Raw genomic sequence first — 18,192 nt, 5'->3', positions numbered from 1 at the left:
CTGGGAGACTGTGGCAGGGCTGAGGCAGGAGGACTACCGTGAGTTTGCCAACCTGGGCTACATAAATGAGTTCAAGGCCAGCCTGAACTACATAGTGAGACCCTGTAAAAAAAAAAAAAAAAAAGTATGCCAACAATTTTTATCTCATAAAATGCCTGCAAAACAAAGGCAAAAAAACCTTACAGAGCTGAAAGAATTCATCACCAGCTGGACTGTACTACAGGAATTCTTAAAGAGCACCTTAGAGGCAGAAGGAAAATGACAGGTGGGAATCTGTTCTACATAAAAGGATACAGACACTGGTCACACTAAGTACATGGGAAACACAAAAAACTTGTATTATTTAAATCTCTTTAAAGTTGAGATACTGCAAAAGAAAATGGCAAAACAATAACCCAAAGGCCGGAAGGGAATAATTGTTCTTATATTTCAAGTATAATAAATCACATGGAAGTAGATTATGCTGTCAATGATATATACTATGACCTCTAAAAGAAATGCCAAGCAGCAGAACAATGGACTACGGCTAGTCAGAGATAAAATTGAATCATAGGAATACTCAACTACCCCAGAGTACTGATAGCTGATGGATAGAAGGATAATACTGATCACGTAAGCATGGAAATATGAACTAGTATTGATCAGATTACTGATCAGTAATCTGTTGAAAGAATATAAGTGGAAATTACATGGTACTATTCATTGTAAAATTATAACAATTTCGCTATGTGTTTGAAATTTTTTTACAATGACACGTTGAGAAGAGTAAATGATTTTTACTACAATGGATTATTACATATTACATATGTATGAAATAAATTTTTTTTGGAGGCAATGTCTTGCTATAGTTCAGCCAGACCTTGAACTCACTTTGTAGCCCAGGCTGACCTTGAACTCTTGGCAATCCTCCTGTTTCAGCATCTCAAGTGCTGGGATTACAGGCACATACCCCCATGCCTGGCTTGCAAAATAATGTTTTATGTAGTAATATAAAAAGATTTATAAGAAACAAGTAAAAAGGTATAAGATAAACTTCCAAGTAGGGTACAGAAAGGCACAAATGATATAAATAACATAAATAGTATATAGGATAAGGAATATAAAATAAATGGAGAAAAATATGTAACTTAGTTCTCATATATCCATATTTATGTGCTTATACACACACACACACACACACACACACACACACACACACACGAATGAGTTCTGGAAATATAAACTAGTGTCGATCATTATCCAGCAACAAGAAAACATAGGTCCACCTGTTTCTCTGAGGTAGACTTATGTGATCATTCAAGAGTCTAGGTAATAACTTTTATTTCTTTTCTTTTTTTTTCTGTAGTCTTTTTAATTTTTTTTATTTTAAAGAGCATAAAAATAGAAACAATACAGAATTTCAAAAAACAAGGTGAGAGAAATTCAATAATAGTTGTTATATTGCACATTGTTGTCTTCAAAACAGTTACTGTTTTACTTCTTAGGAACAAATATAATTGATCACTCAATTCCTGTGGCTTTCATTGACTCATGTCTGTTCTTTCCACTATAAGAAAATCAGGCAGTGATTTTTTTTCTCAACTCTTGTAAAATGTACTTATATTTTCTGAGTCTTCCTTCCCTGTCTTGCCTCAGAGATCTAAATCATATCTAGGCCCACCATCTCAGAGACCTTATACCAGCAGTGGTGCTTGCCCTTTTATTTGTTGCCCGTTTTACATGTATAAAAGCTGTGCTACATGTTAGAGGGCTCAAAACAGTGCAAATCAGACAAGCTCTGCCAAATAAGAACATTCTAAAAGGAAATATATGAGAAAGATACTAAACAAAGGAGGAAAATAATCACAGTATGTCATTAGTTCTTTAAAGACAGAAAATAATATTCTATGTTGAAAAAAATCCTAGAAGAGGTCTACTATTAATAGAGAGCAGACAAGGGTGTGTGTAAGGGAGAGGGGAATAAGATCCAGTCCGTCAATGCTGCAAAAACATAAAGTAAGGGCTTTTCCCTAGAAGAAGAATTAGAGCTATAGACAGGTAATTTTATATTTTTAGTTAACATTTTTGACATGTTCTGCTACAAAGGACTTTCATAAATGGAATGATAGCCAAAGAAGGGCTGAAAAAAAGGATCTAAGCAGCCACATCCAGCACTTGGTGAAGAACGAAGACCACTGTGGGAAAAAAAGCTGGGTGTGAGGAGCAGTTCACAGTGACACAAGTGACAGGAAGTGGAGACTAGGCAAGGCACAGGGGTGGGGGATGTCTCACGGATGATGAAAAAGACTTTCATTCTAATTGGAATGGAAATCAATTAGGTTTTAAAATGGGCAAGTGACATAATATACTTTCCTTTTCTAATTAGCACAAAATAATTTCAAGTCTCTTTTTCATATGACCCTACGTCCCCACTAAATAACTTCGCTTACCTTTCTCTTCACCTCGTAGTTTAGTTTCCCTAAAAGGTTCTAAACTCTCCTTTTCTACTTCTTCCTTTCATTAACTCCTTAATTGGATTTTATTTCTGCCTCTAGCACTGTAATTTAAACACTGCTTTTACCAAGATCACAATGCCTCTTCTGTGACAAACTCAGTATAAATTTTTAGTCTTCAATTTGTCATCATTTCTTGAAGTACTCACTTTTTCTCTATGACTCAAACCACAGTCTCCTAATTTTCCTAACTCTGTTTTTTATTTTCAAAATTCCTCCTCTGATGAACTCTTAGAAGAGTTTCACATGAAGCCCCACAAGTCTGCCTCCTACTTTCCCTTAAATACATTCTCTTCTCTTCATTACCCTCTACTAACCTAGTAAAGATTATCCTAACTTCTGTGAGAATTAGTGCATTATCCTCTAAAAACTGCTGTTGTAAGATGGCATAGGTTAACTGTAGACATACTATTCTGTAAATAACCAAAACTAGAAAAAAATCTGGAAAGCAGCAGCTTTAAGACATTAGACAACAAGTAATGAAAGAAAACAAATGCGATTCTTGTGACTGTCCCAGATTACTGCCTTGAGAGAGTTTCTTGGCTGTAGCAAAAGAAGAGGAAACCACAGCAGATTTCAGCAGACTCCCAGCGTTCAGAGAACAGAGCTGGAATTCTGGGGAGACCAGGGCAAGTATAATTCCAGAGAACTGTAGAGGTTAGCCTTATTAGTAGAGTAGTGATTAGAATGAATATTAAAAGGGTTTCAGGGAATATTATGGTTTGTGTCTAATTGCCCCCTCAAAGCCTCATGCAGTCATTGGGGCAGGCTTCTAGAGTTTGTAATTCATGATCCAATGCTGGGATTATAGGTGTGGGTACTACACTGCCCTGGGGTGAACAGCCTGAATACAATGTGGGGAAGGGAGAGAGGTTTGCCAGTTGCCACTGCTACTGTTCCACCCTCTACTCTTGCTGTTTTCCACTGCCATGAATGGCTGTCCTCTGCCATGTGCCACTCTACCTTGGAGACAGCTGAGTATGGGCTGAAACTACCACAAACTGTGACCTAAATAAACCCTTCCTTCCTTAATTTTGGGTTTCGAGCTTTTTGTTCCACCAACAAGAGAAAAGTAACCAAGAAAGGGAATAAAAAGATTTCAAGGATGGCTGGGGAGATAGCTCTGTGGTCTAAGGGCCTGCTGGTAAGTGCAAGGACACAAGTTCAATCCCTGGTACCACATACTGTGCCGGCCACCAAAACCACGCATGGTGGCACACGTCTGTAATCCCAGCACTGGGTAGGCTGAGACAAGAGGATCACTATGAGTCCAAGTTGTGTAGTGAGACCTATACCAAAAATAAATACATACATACATATATACATACATACATACATACAAAATTTCAGGGAATACCTATAAGATACATATAAAACATCAATAGCATATATTTCCACCAATCACATCGTAAAACTGTAATTTCTGATGCAATGGATAGACAAAAGTGTAATGAGTTAACTCACGTTTTAGATTATAAATGTAAATCTTTTGTTTTCTGTTGTGTAAAAATGTATATTTATTACTGTTTTAAGTTGTTTAGTAACTAGTGGCTGTTTTTTGTTATTTGCTAGATAAAATTTTTGTGATCCTCACCAATTTTTGTCTGCAAAGTTAGCTTATAGAGATGACAAAAGAAACTAAATGGGCTTTATCTTTTTATAACCTCCGGGCTATGCAAGGCTCCCTGTAGGTATTCAGGTGAAAATTAACCAGAAACTGAAAGAAAAGCCCCGGAAATGTAGTTAGAGTTGTGGACCCAATCACTCTGAAAGCATTATTTTGTGTCAGAAAATAAATTTGCTTATCAAACTCAATGTGGTTCCAGGTTTTAAAACCCCTTCCTACTTCCTGGGCTGCCGCCTTTCGGTCCTCTCCTGCGTGAGAGCAGACTGGGGGGCTCTGAGCTCAGTAATAAACGGCTTTCCAAATTCCAATCTGGCTGATCTGGTTCCTATTCTGAGTGACCCATAACAAAAAGGATCTTATCCCTATAGTGTAAAAGAACTGTATTAGTCTAAACATGGCTCTAATCTCATCTCATGAATATTAGAGATTTATAATGTCTGGCACCCAACCAGAAATTGTAATCATACAAAGGAATATGGCCCATAATGAAGAGAAAAGGTAATTCATAAAGTGGACCCAAAACTGATACACATGTTACAATTAATATGCCAAAGACATTAATGTTTTACTACAGTATGCCATATGATCTAAAAGTTAATAAGACACATGACAGATATAAAAACAAGATCAAACTTCTAGAAGCTGGGGAGATAGCTCAGAGGCATAAGCACCTACCCGGCAAGCGCAAAGTTCAGAGTCTGATCCCTGGCATGGTGTGGGAACTGATTCTGGGTGTGCCGTCTTGGGCCTGTAACCAGGCAAGGTGCCACAAGCCTGTAATCCCAGCACTTGGGAGGCTGAGACAAAAGGATAGCTGCCAATTCAAGACCAGCCTGGGAGCTACAAAAGTGAGCACAAGGCCAGCCCAAAATGCATAGCAAGACCCTGTCTAAAAAAAAAAAAAAAAAAAAAAAAATTCTATTTGTATTTCTTCTTTTGAGTTCTTATACTAGGGAGACTATACGATATTTACACATGTGTGTCTGGTTTATTTCACTTATGAGCATATGTTCAAGTGGCATCCACTTCAATATAAAGGCTTGCAGTTTATCATTCTTAATAGCTGAATAATACTCCATTGTGTAAAAATACATCTTTTTCATCCATTCCTCAGGTGATGGGCATCTTGGTTGTTTCCAAGATTTGGCTATCACAAATTGTGCTGCTATAAACATAGGCACACATATATCCCTATGATATGATGTTTTCAGATCCTCTGGGAAAATTCCCAGTAGAGGAATAGCTGGTTTAAAGGGGATTTCCAGACCAACTTTTCTACTGATTTCCATAACGGTTGCACCAGTCTACATTCATGGTTTGTTTTGTGTTTTGTCTTAAGTCATTTTTCAAGAGCCATTTTTTAACAAACAAATTATTTTTGGACTTAGCCCTGTTGGTGGACTGAATATGTGTGTTCCTTCAAATTCTAGCTGTTCTGATTCAACATTAGGGGGAATGGGCAATGTGGCCGAGTGGGGCTCTGTGAATAACTTCAGTTTCCACTGTGTATTTTGTTGTATATGGGAACATGCGAGGGAAGACGTGGCTTTCCAAAGTAAGAGGTGAGGAGGTCCAGGGCAGGGAGCCTTAGCTAGTGGGATTATTTAGGAAGAGGCCTTGGAGAGATCTTTCCAGTCTGCTGCCAGGTAAGGGCAAGCAGAGATGGTGCCTGTGAGAGGCAGGCCAAACTCTCACGAGAGTCCAAATCTACAAATACTTTGATACTTGCATTTCTTGTCCTCCAGAGCCAACTACAGTGGTTTTAGTTGGCTAAACCAATTTGTAAAATAACATTTGATATATTATGTCCTTTGTCAAAAGCAATACTGTGTTCATCACTGCAAATTTGAAACATAGAATTGGGCACTAAAAGATAATGCATTGTCATCCCATTTTCCACAATAACCTCTGCCATTGTGATCTTTATCATTTCTACTGTTTATATATTATGCTTTTTTTAAGTTGTAAAGATGAGATCATATGGTATCTACCTTTTTATAGTCTGAGTTTTAAAAAATAAATACAGACATAATCTCTAGTCACTTAAAAAATAAATAAATAAATAAACAAACTTCTAGAGATTGAAAGAAAGCAAAATGTCTAAAACAAGGAATACAATGAATGGGATTAATAGATTAGGATGGCAGAAAATGACCGTCATATAGCAAAGCTAGTTTAGATCAATACACACTATCTGGAATGGAATGCACAGAGAAAAGAACATATTGAAAAAAAAAAAAAAAAGTGAAAAGAACATCTCTCAGGTTTAAGGTAGCAAGTAAAATCTGAGTCCCCGAAGGAGAGAAGGGGTAGGAAGCACAGAGGAAATATTTTAAGAAATAGTGCCTATAATTTTTACAAATTTGACAAAAAGTGTAAGACCACAGATCTATGAAACTCAATGAATCCCAAAGAAAAGAAACAAAACCACACCAAGGTATTTTATGATCATATCACTCGAACAAATTTTAACAGAAGAAAGTCATGCTATATACAGAGAAACTAAAAGAAGAACAACCTCTCTGTTAGAAATAATGCAAATCAGAGAGGGCAACAATATCTTATTGCCTTGAAAGACAAAACTGCCGACTTAGAAATCTACTCCCACAGAAAACAACTTTTAAAATTATTGTGAAATGGGGCTGGTGAGATGGCTCAGTGGTCTAAAGCACCTACTTAGAACAAGCTTAGCAAAACACATGGACCGTGGTTCAATCCCCCAGCACCACATGCCAGCCAGCACCGCCCCCTGGTGGGCTGAGCTGGACACACACACAAAAATAAATAAATAAAATTAATAAAAAAAAAATTATTGTGAAATACTTAATATGTAGAAGTTTATAAAGCATCCATCACTTATATGGCAAGAAATGTTAAGTCATTCAGTCCGAGGTAACATGATGTTACATGGCAATAACATTGAAATTAGGTCTAAAGAAGAAATTAGGAGCACCAGAAATGACAACTGAATGGATAAATACAAAAGGATATTTAAAAATTTAGATCTCTTTAATTGATAGCACTCTGTTACAACAAAGAAGAAACAAATACACATTGACCTGTGTCTACCATTAAACATAGCTTCAAAGACCAGGAAACGCAGGTGCAGTGGTGCACATTTGTGACCCCAGCACTACAGAGGCTGAGATAGGAAGGAAGATCCCAAGTACGAGCCAGCCCTGGGGAACTATGCAACTTAGTGAGATCGTTCTCTAAAGAAAGAAAAGTTCTTGTGATAACCTGTCCATAACGCCATCATCCTGCTCTGTATGCACCGTCTTAGTAAACCATGTCAGCTGCTGTAAAATGTGACTTCTGTTTCTTGGGCCCACTCCCTTCAGGGCGTGTTATACCCTGACGTTAGTAACTCCATCATGGCTGATTCACCCCTGCCCTGGTTCCGAGAATGTCTTAAGGCAAAAACAGGTGTTCCTGGCAACCGGTCGGCCACACTGTCCTTATAAGGTCAGCATGGCCGCATACCTAGATTACACACCCTATTCTGTACTCCACCTCATCCAAAGAGGTAACTCCTCTGTGTCCAGCTTCCTCCAGGTGGGCTACAACCAATCCTGTAAAAGGACATGTGCCCCCTTAACCACATTAACATCTGCTATTGGCTTCTGTGATCAGCTTGCTTAGATGGGTGGTTTTGCAGTTTTTGGGTTTAAATTACTGTGCCTCCCCTTACCTGGGGCTCCTCTCTGTCTCTTGGACTCTGAGGGTGCCGCTGGGTACCAGCTAAAATAAAGCACTACCATCTTTTTGGACGTTTTGCCTCGTTGTCTCCTTCTTGGGTTACAACAGTTCTGAGTTTGAGAGCATATACACCAGAGGAAAGACAGAGAAGGGGAAAGGAGAGAAGGAGAGGGGAGGAGAGGGGAGAGGAGAGAAGCAGAGAAAAAGAAAGAAAAAAAGGAAAGGACAAAAGGGAAAGAGAAGGAAGGAAAGACAGATGCACAGACAGATGCAGCCTAGTGGAAAAGCCCTGGGTTTAATTCCCAGTCCTATAAAAACAAACAAAGAAATAACCAATTAACCAGGCTCCTGCAAAAAAAAAAAAAAAAAAAAAAAAAAACCACTCCAGTTCAAACAAAGAATAGGACAAAATGTTAAGACAGCTACTGAGAACTCTGAAAAGCACAAAGCTGCTGCACTGGGGAAGACAGAAACTGAAATACAGCACAGCAATAGTAAAGTAGCCAGGGTTCAGGATTCAAGCACAGTACAACTCCAGAAGCAGGGAGCAGGATGCCAAAGAGCTCCAGAAGCAGCTCTCTTGCTCCAGCCTGAGCAACAAGGAATGGAAAATCTAAGGCTGAGACAGAAAGCAAAACCTCCCAATACTTTCCCTTAATCTCTTTATCTTTTCCTTGGTTTTATACAATCCCATGCTAGTGAGAGGAACAGCCGATAATGGGAACCCAATGAGACAAAACAGGCGAGGAAGCCTCATTTCTGTTAGGTGGAATTATGGTACCAAGAGGGCAGGGCCAACCCCTGGTGCTGTTCCTAACTTCTGGTCACATGGCTCAAGTATACAAGCAGAGACAAATATCTTAAGTCTCAGCTTTCTGTCAGATGATGAATAAGAGGAGACCTGGGGAGCTGAAGAGACAGAGGACAGTCAGGACTAGCTGGTGCAATCAACACTACGAGCCTTCACGACTAGCTCTGCTTAGCCTTTCTAAGGCTTTGAGGTTGCCTGCTGTCAGGCGTTCTGAACATCAGCCTTCCATGCTGACTTGTAGCCAGGCCTTGAGCTTCACATGTTTTCCTTACTCTCAAGTCTTGGCAAGTCTCTATGCCAAACCTCTGCTTGCCTTTGGATTAACTAACTGCTTTTTTCCCTCAGCACATCCTATTGTCCAAAATCACTTCCTTGCCCTCACATGTATTTGTTATAGTTTAGATCAAAAGAAAGTTTTGCAAAAGTCACATGCAATCATAGGTGGGACTTTCTGTAAGATGGCTGCATCATGGGGGATACAGCTGACCATTAGGAGGCGGGGACTGGGGTGTGACCTGGAAGGGTGCATCACCCTTGAGCAACCTCTTTCTTCTACTTCCTGGCTGCCTTAACATGGCCAATTTTTTTGCCAAGCCCCTCCCACCATGCCCTCTCTACCTGAGTTGGCCAACTATAGACTGAACCATGAGCCAAACTGCTCTAAATTGTGGGTGTTTGGTATTTTGTCCCAGAGGTGAGGAAGTAAAACAGTATTCTTACAGTATTCTATCTTTCCCAGTAGATACTACCGTCCTTAAGAGGAGGACTACATCTTAATGATTACTGCATGATCTTGCTTAAGAACAGATGACATACGAGGGCCAGCCAGATAGCTCAGCAGACTAAAGTGTCTGCTTAGGAAGAGCGCAGCCACCAGGGCTCAATTCCCGGCATGCTGTGCCAGCCCCACTTCTGGGGCATGCTGAGACTGAGATTGAGACTGGGCGTGGTGGAGTGCGCCTATAACCCCAGCACCTGGGAGGCTGAAGACAGGAGGATCACTAGGAGTCAGATCTTTGTAGTGAGACCCTGCAGACCCTGTACCAAATACACTAAAAAAAAAGAACAGATGGCATATATAGATACTAAAATTGTTGAATAACTTCATAAAAATGTTATCAAGTCTTAGGCTTTTCTTCAGCTCAAGAAACAATTCAAAAATATTTCATCAAAAAATTACTTAACGCTAAAAAAAAAAAAAAGTACTTAAAATTAAACCTGTTTATGGGCAGACTTGCCGTTGTTCAAGCTCCACAAGAGCATGTATGTTTCCATTTGCTGACTGCTGTATCCCTGGCGCACAGGACAATGTAAGAAAATAATGGGTATGCAGGAATTATTGCTAGATAAATGAATCATTAGGTTAAGATTTTCTCAATATCAAGCTAAGTGCTTAAGGGACTCTTTTTTGCGGTACCAGAGATTGAACTCAGGACCTTGCACATGCCAGGCAGGTGCTTATGCCACTGAGCTGTCTCCTCAGGCCATAAGGGACTCTTCACAATATATACTCTACTAAAGTTTATTCTCTGGTTCTCGTAATCACTCCTCACTATGGATAGAGATACATGCTTGTAATCCTACTCAGGAGATTGACGCAAAGCCAGGCTGGGCAATTTAGTGAGAACTGTCTCAGTAAGTTAATGAAGAAACAAGCAAAGAAATATAAATAAGGGGGGGGGCAGCCAAATAGCTCAGCGGATTAAAGCGCCTGCATGCAGGCACAGGGGCCGGGGTTCCGATCCCGAGGCCTGCTGTGCTGGCCCTGCCCCTGGGGCGTGCTGAGTGGGCAAATGAGGCTGGGTGTGGTGGTACGTGCCTGTAATCCCAGCTCTTGGGAGGCTGTAAACGGGAAGATCACGATGAGTCTGGTCTAGTAGTGAGACCTTGAACACCCTGTAGACCCTTCCCTAAAATAAACACACATAAACACACACACACACACACACACACACACACACACATATGAAAAGGGTGTGTTACTCAGTGGTTAGAGCACTAACCTAGCATGTGTAAGGCACAGGATTCACATGCCCATATAAAAAATAAAATAAGAATTATTCCAAGCAACAGATTAATATAACATGGCAGAAAAGGTTGAAGTAATACAATTACTTAATATAATTAATACAATTTAAATGTGCCATGAATTTCCTCTTACACTATATTAATTCTATATAAAAAATCTTTGCTATTCTTAATTCTGAATCATTTTGTACATTTTTCACATTGTACTAGTAAAGGATAGCACTTCTCTTCTAGGAGAAAGGAAACCACATTTGAATTCTTTCTGACTCTCAATCCTTGTGTTAGCTCCTTCAGAGGGGCAGCCCACAGTTTACCTGTATGATAACACAAGACAGGACATTAACATTTCATACATACTTTCAGTTGCCAAGAAGCACGTGTCCAGTGTTGACTCATCCAGGGGAATCACAAGCTGACCTCCTACCTCCCACTTCTTTCGATCAGATGAAATGGATTTCTCCTTTTCACTACCTTTGGCATTTTCAGGAATGATCACCTCACAGGTATCAGAGTGATGCTGCTTTCCTTTGTCATCTTCTTGAGCTTTAAGGTTTTCATTTAACCTCCGTAGGATTTCTCGCTTACTCTGAAACAGTTATGCTACATTTTATACCTACGTGATGAAGTTCAATGACAGAGAAACTTTGAAAATTGCACTTACCGAAATAACACTGTTGGTTTTTTGCATTTCTTCTGAAGTTTCATCACTTAAACTGTTGTCCTAAAACACAGACAGTTACAGAGTAAGAAACAGTGTTATTTTAAAAGTTTACCTTTGTGCTTACTTTGCCAAAACATATATTGAAAAGCTATCTTGAAAATGCTAATGGGCTGGTGAGATGGCTCAGTGGTCTAAAGCACCTACTTAGAACAAGCTTAGCAAAGCACAGGGACTGCGGTTCAATCCCCCAGCACCACATGCCAGCCAGCCCCGCCCCCTGGTGGGCTGAGCTGGCCACACACACACACACACACACACACACACAAATAAACAAAAAATAAAAATTTTAAAAAAAGACAATGCTAGTAGTTTTGCTATTTTATTTGTATGTCAAACTGCTTGCTGTGAACTTTTTTATTCCTGCAAGTTGTTAACACACCTTCATTACTAGTAATGTTAACTTTTAGACAATCTACAGAAGAGCCAATCCTCAATTATTTTTCATATATTTGGAATATTGCCCACATGTTTAACTATATCCTCCTCCTCTTGCACTTAATTTTTGGTAATTTAAAATCAATAGGAGGGCAGTGGAGATAGCTCAGCGGCAAAAGTACCTGCCTGGCAAGCACAAGGTACTGAGTTCTATACCAGGAAGCAAAAATAAATAAATAAATAAAAATAAAGTCAATGGGAAAAGCAAAGTAATACAAGATAGGCTGTGTTATTCTGAAACTGTCTTTATGCATATATATATATATATATATATATGTGTAATTTTATACATTATAGATAAATAGATAGATAGATAGATAGATAGATAGATAGATAGATAGATAGATTTTTTTTTTTCTCATTAAGGCATAGTATTAAACATTTAAGCCATAGTACCAAACACAATTGAGGACTGGCTTTCTTCTCTAAGATGATAAGAAGAATGAGTTCTGTGTCATTTGTTTTGTTAACAATATATATTTTGTTTTCCAATTAGTGTAGAAGTAATTTAGATCACCTAGAATTTAAAAATATTTGAAAGGAGAAATTAGCTGTTACAAAACCAAAAGGTATCTTCAAGACTCGCAACAATTTTCAAAGGTGTAAATAAGCAATTTTTATCAATATAAAACAGTAATAAAAATTTTAATTACATGGATTACCTCATTTTTAATATCTAAAAACACAAGTAGTGGCAAATTTTAAAATAATGCATGTAAATGAAGCAAGGAACATTTTACCCAGTAAAATGGCCAGGAATTATGAGTCGCTATAACCACAGAGATGAACAGCTACTTGAGGTGTAAGACTGGGTACCAGGAAGGAAACCATACAGTGGTATCTAAAGTTGAAGTAAACAATGTAGCACATGCAAAGTCGTTATGAGAAAGGAAAAGAGACAAAAGCTATTTGAAGAATATTTTGTGACATAAAAGTTCTGGAGCATGATCAAGAAATAGATTTTCCTACTAGGTCTGATTTTCAAGATAAATACAAAGGCTGTAAAAGATTAGTGTACCAATCAATAACTTCAGTAGTCTATAAAAATTTAATGAAATTACACAAATAAAAAACATTGTAGCCCTCTTAGCACAGCAGGCAGTGTGTAAGTCTCAATCTGAAAAGACAGCACTGATTAACAGGGAAGGATAAAATGGAGATAATATATTATATGATCAATACACTACTTTCCTTTATTTCTTTTGAAATCCAAATAAAATTTCACATCATAAGCCCATCCACTTTAACCCTAGAACTCTTACCAATATCACACTTCAGAAACCTGACATGATTTCTCTAAGTTCAGACTTTAAAAAAATAATAATTTATTTGTTTGTTTGTTTGGTACAGAGTCTTGATACGATTCACAGTGATCCTCCTTTGTCAGCTGCCACGTCCAGTTTCAGGGCCAGCATGACACACCTGGGCATGTGGTACCAGGGATCGAACACAAGTCCTTGCGCTTGCCAGGCAGGCACTCAGATCGCTTAGCTATCTCTCTAACACTAAGGTTAAACCTTATACTTGTCCATGTTCCTGTTTTATAATCTACATGGCATACAGAGATTCAAAAGTAGAAGGCAGCGATTGATGAATTAAGTGCAATTACACTGAACCCTCTACCATTTACTGTGTCACACAATTTCAAGCAAATGTAAATGTGTTGGACTCAAGTCCAAGAATTAGTTATTTAAGTGCCAAAGAATGGGGGGGGGTAACAGGGATGACTGAACCCAGGGTTTTCACACTGAGCTACATTTCTAGCCTCTTTTATTTTTTATTTTGATTCAGGTTCTCACTGAGTTGCTCAGGCTAGGCTTGAACTTGTAATCCTCCTGCCTTTGTCTCCCACAGTTCTGGGATTATAGATGTGTACCAAATGGCCCAGAGAGAAATAATGTTTTAAAATGTAAAGATTTTTTTAATGATGAGGGCTATAGTATAAAAATGTTTTTTCCTTTTTCTTTTTCCACTTTATGTATTTAGTACAGGGTCTCACTATACAGCTCAGACTTGTAGTGATCCTCCTGTTTTCAGCCTCCCCAGCACTGGGATTACAGGCATGCGCCACCACAACTGGTCTCAGTCACCGACTCAGTGCACTACACCATGGGGCCGGCGCAGCACGCAGGACCTGCTTAGGTATCCTTATCTAAGCAGGCACTTAGTCCACTGAGCTACTTCACCAGCCCTTGTTGCTTTATTTTCAGTATACTTCTGCTTATATATCTTATTAATTTAATATTCTTTTGAAGTAGAAAAGTTATTTTAATGTGTAGCCCTAAGTATCTCAAAACATGGGTTCCCATTTCTACAAACACCAAAATCCACGGTAGCTCAAGTCTCTCATATAAGATGGTGTATTATCTGCATATAATCTATGCACAGCCTTTACATATAAGTCATCTCTAGACTACGTATAACGTCTAGTGCAATGTAAATCATCATTACAATATACTGTATGGGGAATAATGACAAGAATAAAAGTCTTCTGTTCATTACAGATGTGATCACGGTAGACAAATCATATAATGCACATCAGCACAGTATTTCTGACACTGCAGATGTGGAACTCTCAGACATGGAAGGCTGACTATATAACCATCTACCATGTAGTCCTGTACATAAAATCTGAGCAGAAAAGCCCAGATTCTGAGTAAACCTAACAAATCTTGAGAAGTAATTTTTCCCCTTGGTAAAACCAAAGGAAATATTAGAAAGTAATGCAATTTTGTTAAATTTACTTTCAAATAACCTTCAACTTTGAAGACTTCTGAATGTTAGAACACTTACCATGCCAACTTCTTTCAAGGCTGACGTCACAGAAATAACTGGTCGTGCCTGCTGCTTTGATGGGGAGCCACCTGTTTCACGGTGTCCCAAAGGTGGAGAGATGTCGGAACTCTTTACTCCTTTAGTTACCAACTATAAAAAAAAGAAGTTAATCAACATACTTGGGATTTTTAGACCTGTGTGAAGAAACAAAAAGTTACAAGATCACTTTATGCACTCTATACAAGTTAGATGTATCATTTCTCAGTTGTTTTTTTTTTTTTTTTTCTTTTCTTTTTTTGCGGAACCGGGGATTGAAATCAGGGCCTTGTGCTTGCCAGGGAAGCGCTTATTCCACTGAGCCATCTCACTGGCACCTTCCCAATTAATTATTGAGCAAGGCATTGTGACAAGTGTGGGGATAAAACACTGACTACAGAATCACCCTCTGGCCTCACATGAAGCATAATCATGGGTCATGTAATCCTAACTCACTCACTTCCATTGCCTTACCAACGTTTTATAAAGTGGACAAAAGAGTAGTCTTCTAAAATATTCACTTTCAGTCCTCTTATTTTTATTTTAATCAATTATAATATTTGGTGACAAGAGAATTATTAATTAACCCTACACTTTAAAAAAAAACCCTCAACCCAATCTGTAATTTCTGCAAGTTTCGGCAAAACTTTTTCAAAAAATGAATATAAAAAACTGAACATAAGATCCCTTATTATAAAAGTATCAACATAAAAGAGGATGGAAAGAATAATAGGTACAGATAATAAGATTTGCTTCATTAAAAGTATACTGCATTCATATATGTGATTTTTAATCCTTCCATTGGGATTCTAAACAATCTGAAGATTCTAACTTTTAATAAATATGAGGAAGTGGTATTTATAGGAGTTCTGGGCTGGGAGATAGCTCAGCAGTCTAAGTGCCTGCCTGGCAAGCGCAAAGACCTGAGTTTGATCCCCAGTACTACATGCCCTGCTGTCAACCAAAACCGGGCATGGTGATGCATGTGTGTAATCCCAGAACTGCGGAGGCTGAGACAGGAGGATCACTAGCAGTCTGAGCTGTGTAGTGAGACCCAGTACCAAATAAATAAATAAATAAATTTTTATAAATATGCTAATAGTACAGAGCAAAAACTCTGCTCTCTACTCCTTTTTTTTTTCTCAAATTAATAAGTAGGCAAAATAAAATATAGATAATAGGAAGTACGGAGAGCTTTTTCAAATGGGAAGGGAGTTAAGAGATGGTAGGAGGGTATTGGGGGGAGAGAAAGGATAAAAAAAGAATTGAGATCTGTTATGCACATGTACTAACTTCCCAAAAAAATTAGTCATTATTTAGGATAAATATATGCTATTAAAAACTAACCTGAAAAAAGCATTTCTGAGGAATATATATTACAATCATAATATTTAGTATCTTCTTACAATAAAGTAGTAATGCAAGTGTATTATTTAGATATCTAGATTTTATTTCTATACCAACATCTATTTTGTTCCAAAAAAGATGGAAACATTGGTTTAATCCTACAACTTAACATTACTGAAAAAGTATACTGTTTAAGATGTGATTATTAGGGCCAGCCAAAAAGCTTAGCGGATTAAAGCGCCTGCAAGCAGGGGCAGGGGCTGGGGTTCAATCCCCGGGCCTGCTGTGCCAGCCCTGTGCCCAGGGCACACTGAGACTGCGATTGAGACTGGGCGTGGTGGCATGCACCTGTAATCTCAGCTCTTGGGAGGCTGTAAACAGGGGGCTCACTATGAGTCTAATTTAGTAGTGAGACCTGAACATCCTGTAGACCCTTCCTTAAAAATATAAAAGATAAATAAATAAAAATGTGACTATTAAAAACTCCTTAAAATATTTAGAAATTATACATGTTACTAAAATTATTTTGAAATATTTTGATACTCTCATGATACTTTTACTACCAACTATATATCCAAAGGGTTCATAAATTCTGGAGAAATAAAAATACATTCTAAAGTTCTAAACAATAGCATCCATTTAAAAAATCTGTTAAAAGTAAATTATTTCTAAAGCTAGAAGTTACTTCTAAAATTATCTGGCAGACACAATAAGAACACTGGTGAAACTCAGTAAAATATTGTTCTCAAGTGAGTAGCATTTATAGAGCTCCAACTTTATTACATAATCTTGGTAAAGAAATAATTTCTCCAATTTTTAAGAGAAAATAAATTCATAATATTCAACAGAAATTAATTTACCAACAAACAAAAATATATAAAATGCCCATTAATGTCAAATACAATTCTGGATCTCACATATCCAAAGTAAGATTCAAAATTTCTCCTCAGAGGATTACAGACTATATAAGAAAGTGGAAGACATAAATTTCATCTTGTTTTTTCAGTTTCTGTAGTTTCTAATGTTTTTTTACTATTTTTTATTCTCTTAAAAAAAGTTAAAAAAAAATTTAAAAAGTGCTAAATGAAGTGAGGTAAAATGAACAATACAAAAAAATCAGAAGAATAGCCGGGGAAAGCAAGGAACCAGTTAAGAACAGGTTCACAGAGCAGTCAGTTTTCAAACAGCCATTCACTGTTCAAGGAGGCCATACAACATAGTGTACTTGAGCTCACAAAGCCTTTTATTTATTTATTTATTTATTTATTTATTTATTTTGTTCTCAAAAAGTCTTATTAGAAATAATGTCATACTAAAATTTTGCTTGCAAGTCAATTTCCTTCACCCGCTCAAAAAAGAAGTTAATATTCCTCTTCCAGTTCTGTGACTGTACATTACCTTCACAGCATTAGTACCAGCTAGAATTTATGATATAGGGCACTGAAAGATCTTTATATTTTTTCTGAGACAGGATCTCATTATGTAGTTCAGGTTGGTCTTGAACTAATGGAGATACTCCTAACTCAGCCTCCCAAGTGCTTGGACTATACAGATGTGCACCACCACACCTTATCTGCTCTTTATACTTATACTTCAAGCTTCTCATTTTCCAAGGGGGAAGTTAACATATAAATTTATCTTGATACCTGAGATGTAAAGTACTTTATAAAAAGCTCTAAAGGAGCATATAGCAGGTAAAGGGACACCATATTATACCTTAATGGACTGGTGGACAAATTTATCAGTTTCCATGAAACCTGGGCATAGTGACTGAGGATATAGTATATCCGCCTTCTAAATGGATGTGGGGGACAACCTAGGGCAGTTCGGGCATACTTGAGGGCAAACAGCTCAACTACCTTTATTTACTCTTATGAAATAAAAATGCTCTTACTTGGGGGTGGAAGTATTTTCAGCTAAATCTCTGTAAGACATCAAACAGAAACTTGAAATTTCTAAAATGATGTACGCCTCCTACTGCCTACTACTCTAGCAAAGTTCGTAGTATTGCTGGGGTCAGATACTTTCACATCTTGCAGATTTCTGTTGTTTCATCTGGGATTAGTTTGCCAAAGCAGTATAAAAGAAACTTACAGCGCACAAAGCACCACTAGCAAAGAACTTTTTAACACTGTTTCTCTCATGCAGTTTGGTGTGTAGTTACTGGAAAATATTGACAGGTTTAGCATACACTTTCAAATGCTTTGGGCAAACCTAGAGA

The 18,192-nt window shown here is 37.9% G+C and overlaps 1 protein-coding gene and 1 pseudogene across 1 annotated transcript in view; both read right to left on the bottom strand.

The window, feature by feature from the left end:
• Positions 1 to 18,192, bottom strand: part of Nek1 (NIMA related kinase 1) — a 227,734-nt gene that overhangs the window by 60,453 nt on the left and 149,089 nt on the right. The window contains 3 exon segments of the mRNA XM_023700104.1: positions 11,015 to 11,243; positions 11,319 to 11,378; positions 14,607 to 14,738. Of these exon segments, the coding sequence (XP_023555872.1) occupies positions 11,015 to 11,243; positions 11,319 to 11,378; positions 14,607 to 14,738 (421 nt within the window).
• LOC105743378 overlaps positions 18,132 to 18,192 on the bottom strand; it is a 2,055-nt pseudogene continuing 1,994 nt past the window's right edge.

Source organism: Octodon degus, unplaced genomic scaffold, assembly GCF_000260255.1.
Source record: "Octodon degus isolate 3935 unplaced genomic scaffold, OctDeg1.0 scaffold00121, whole genome shotgun sequence".
In the NCBI taxonomy this organism is placed as follows: domain Eukaryota; kingdom Metazoa; phylum Chordata; class Mammalia; order Rodentia; family Octodontidae; genus Octodon; species Octodon degus.
This window is presented reverse-complemented; position numbering and strand designations above follow the sequence as displayed.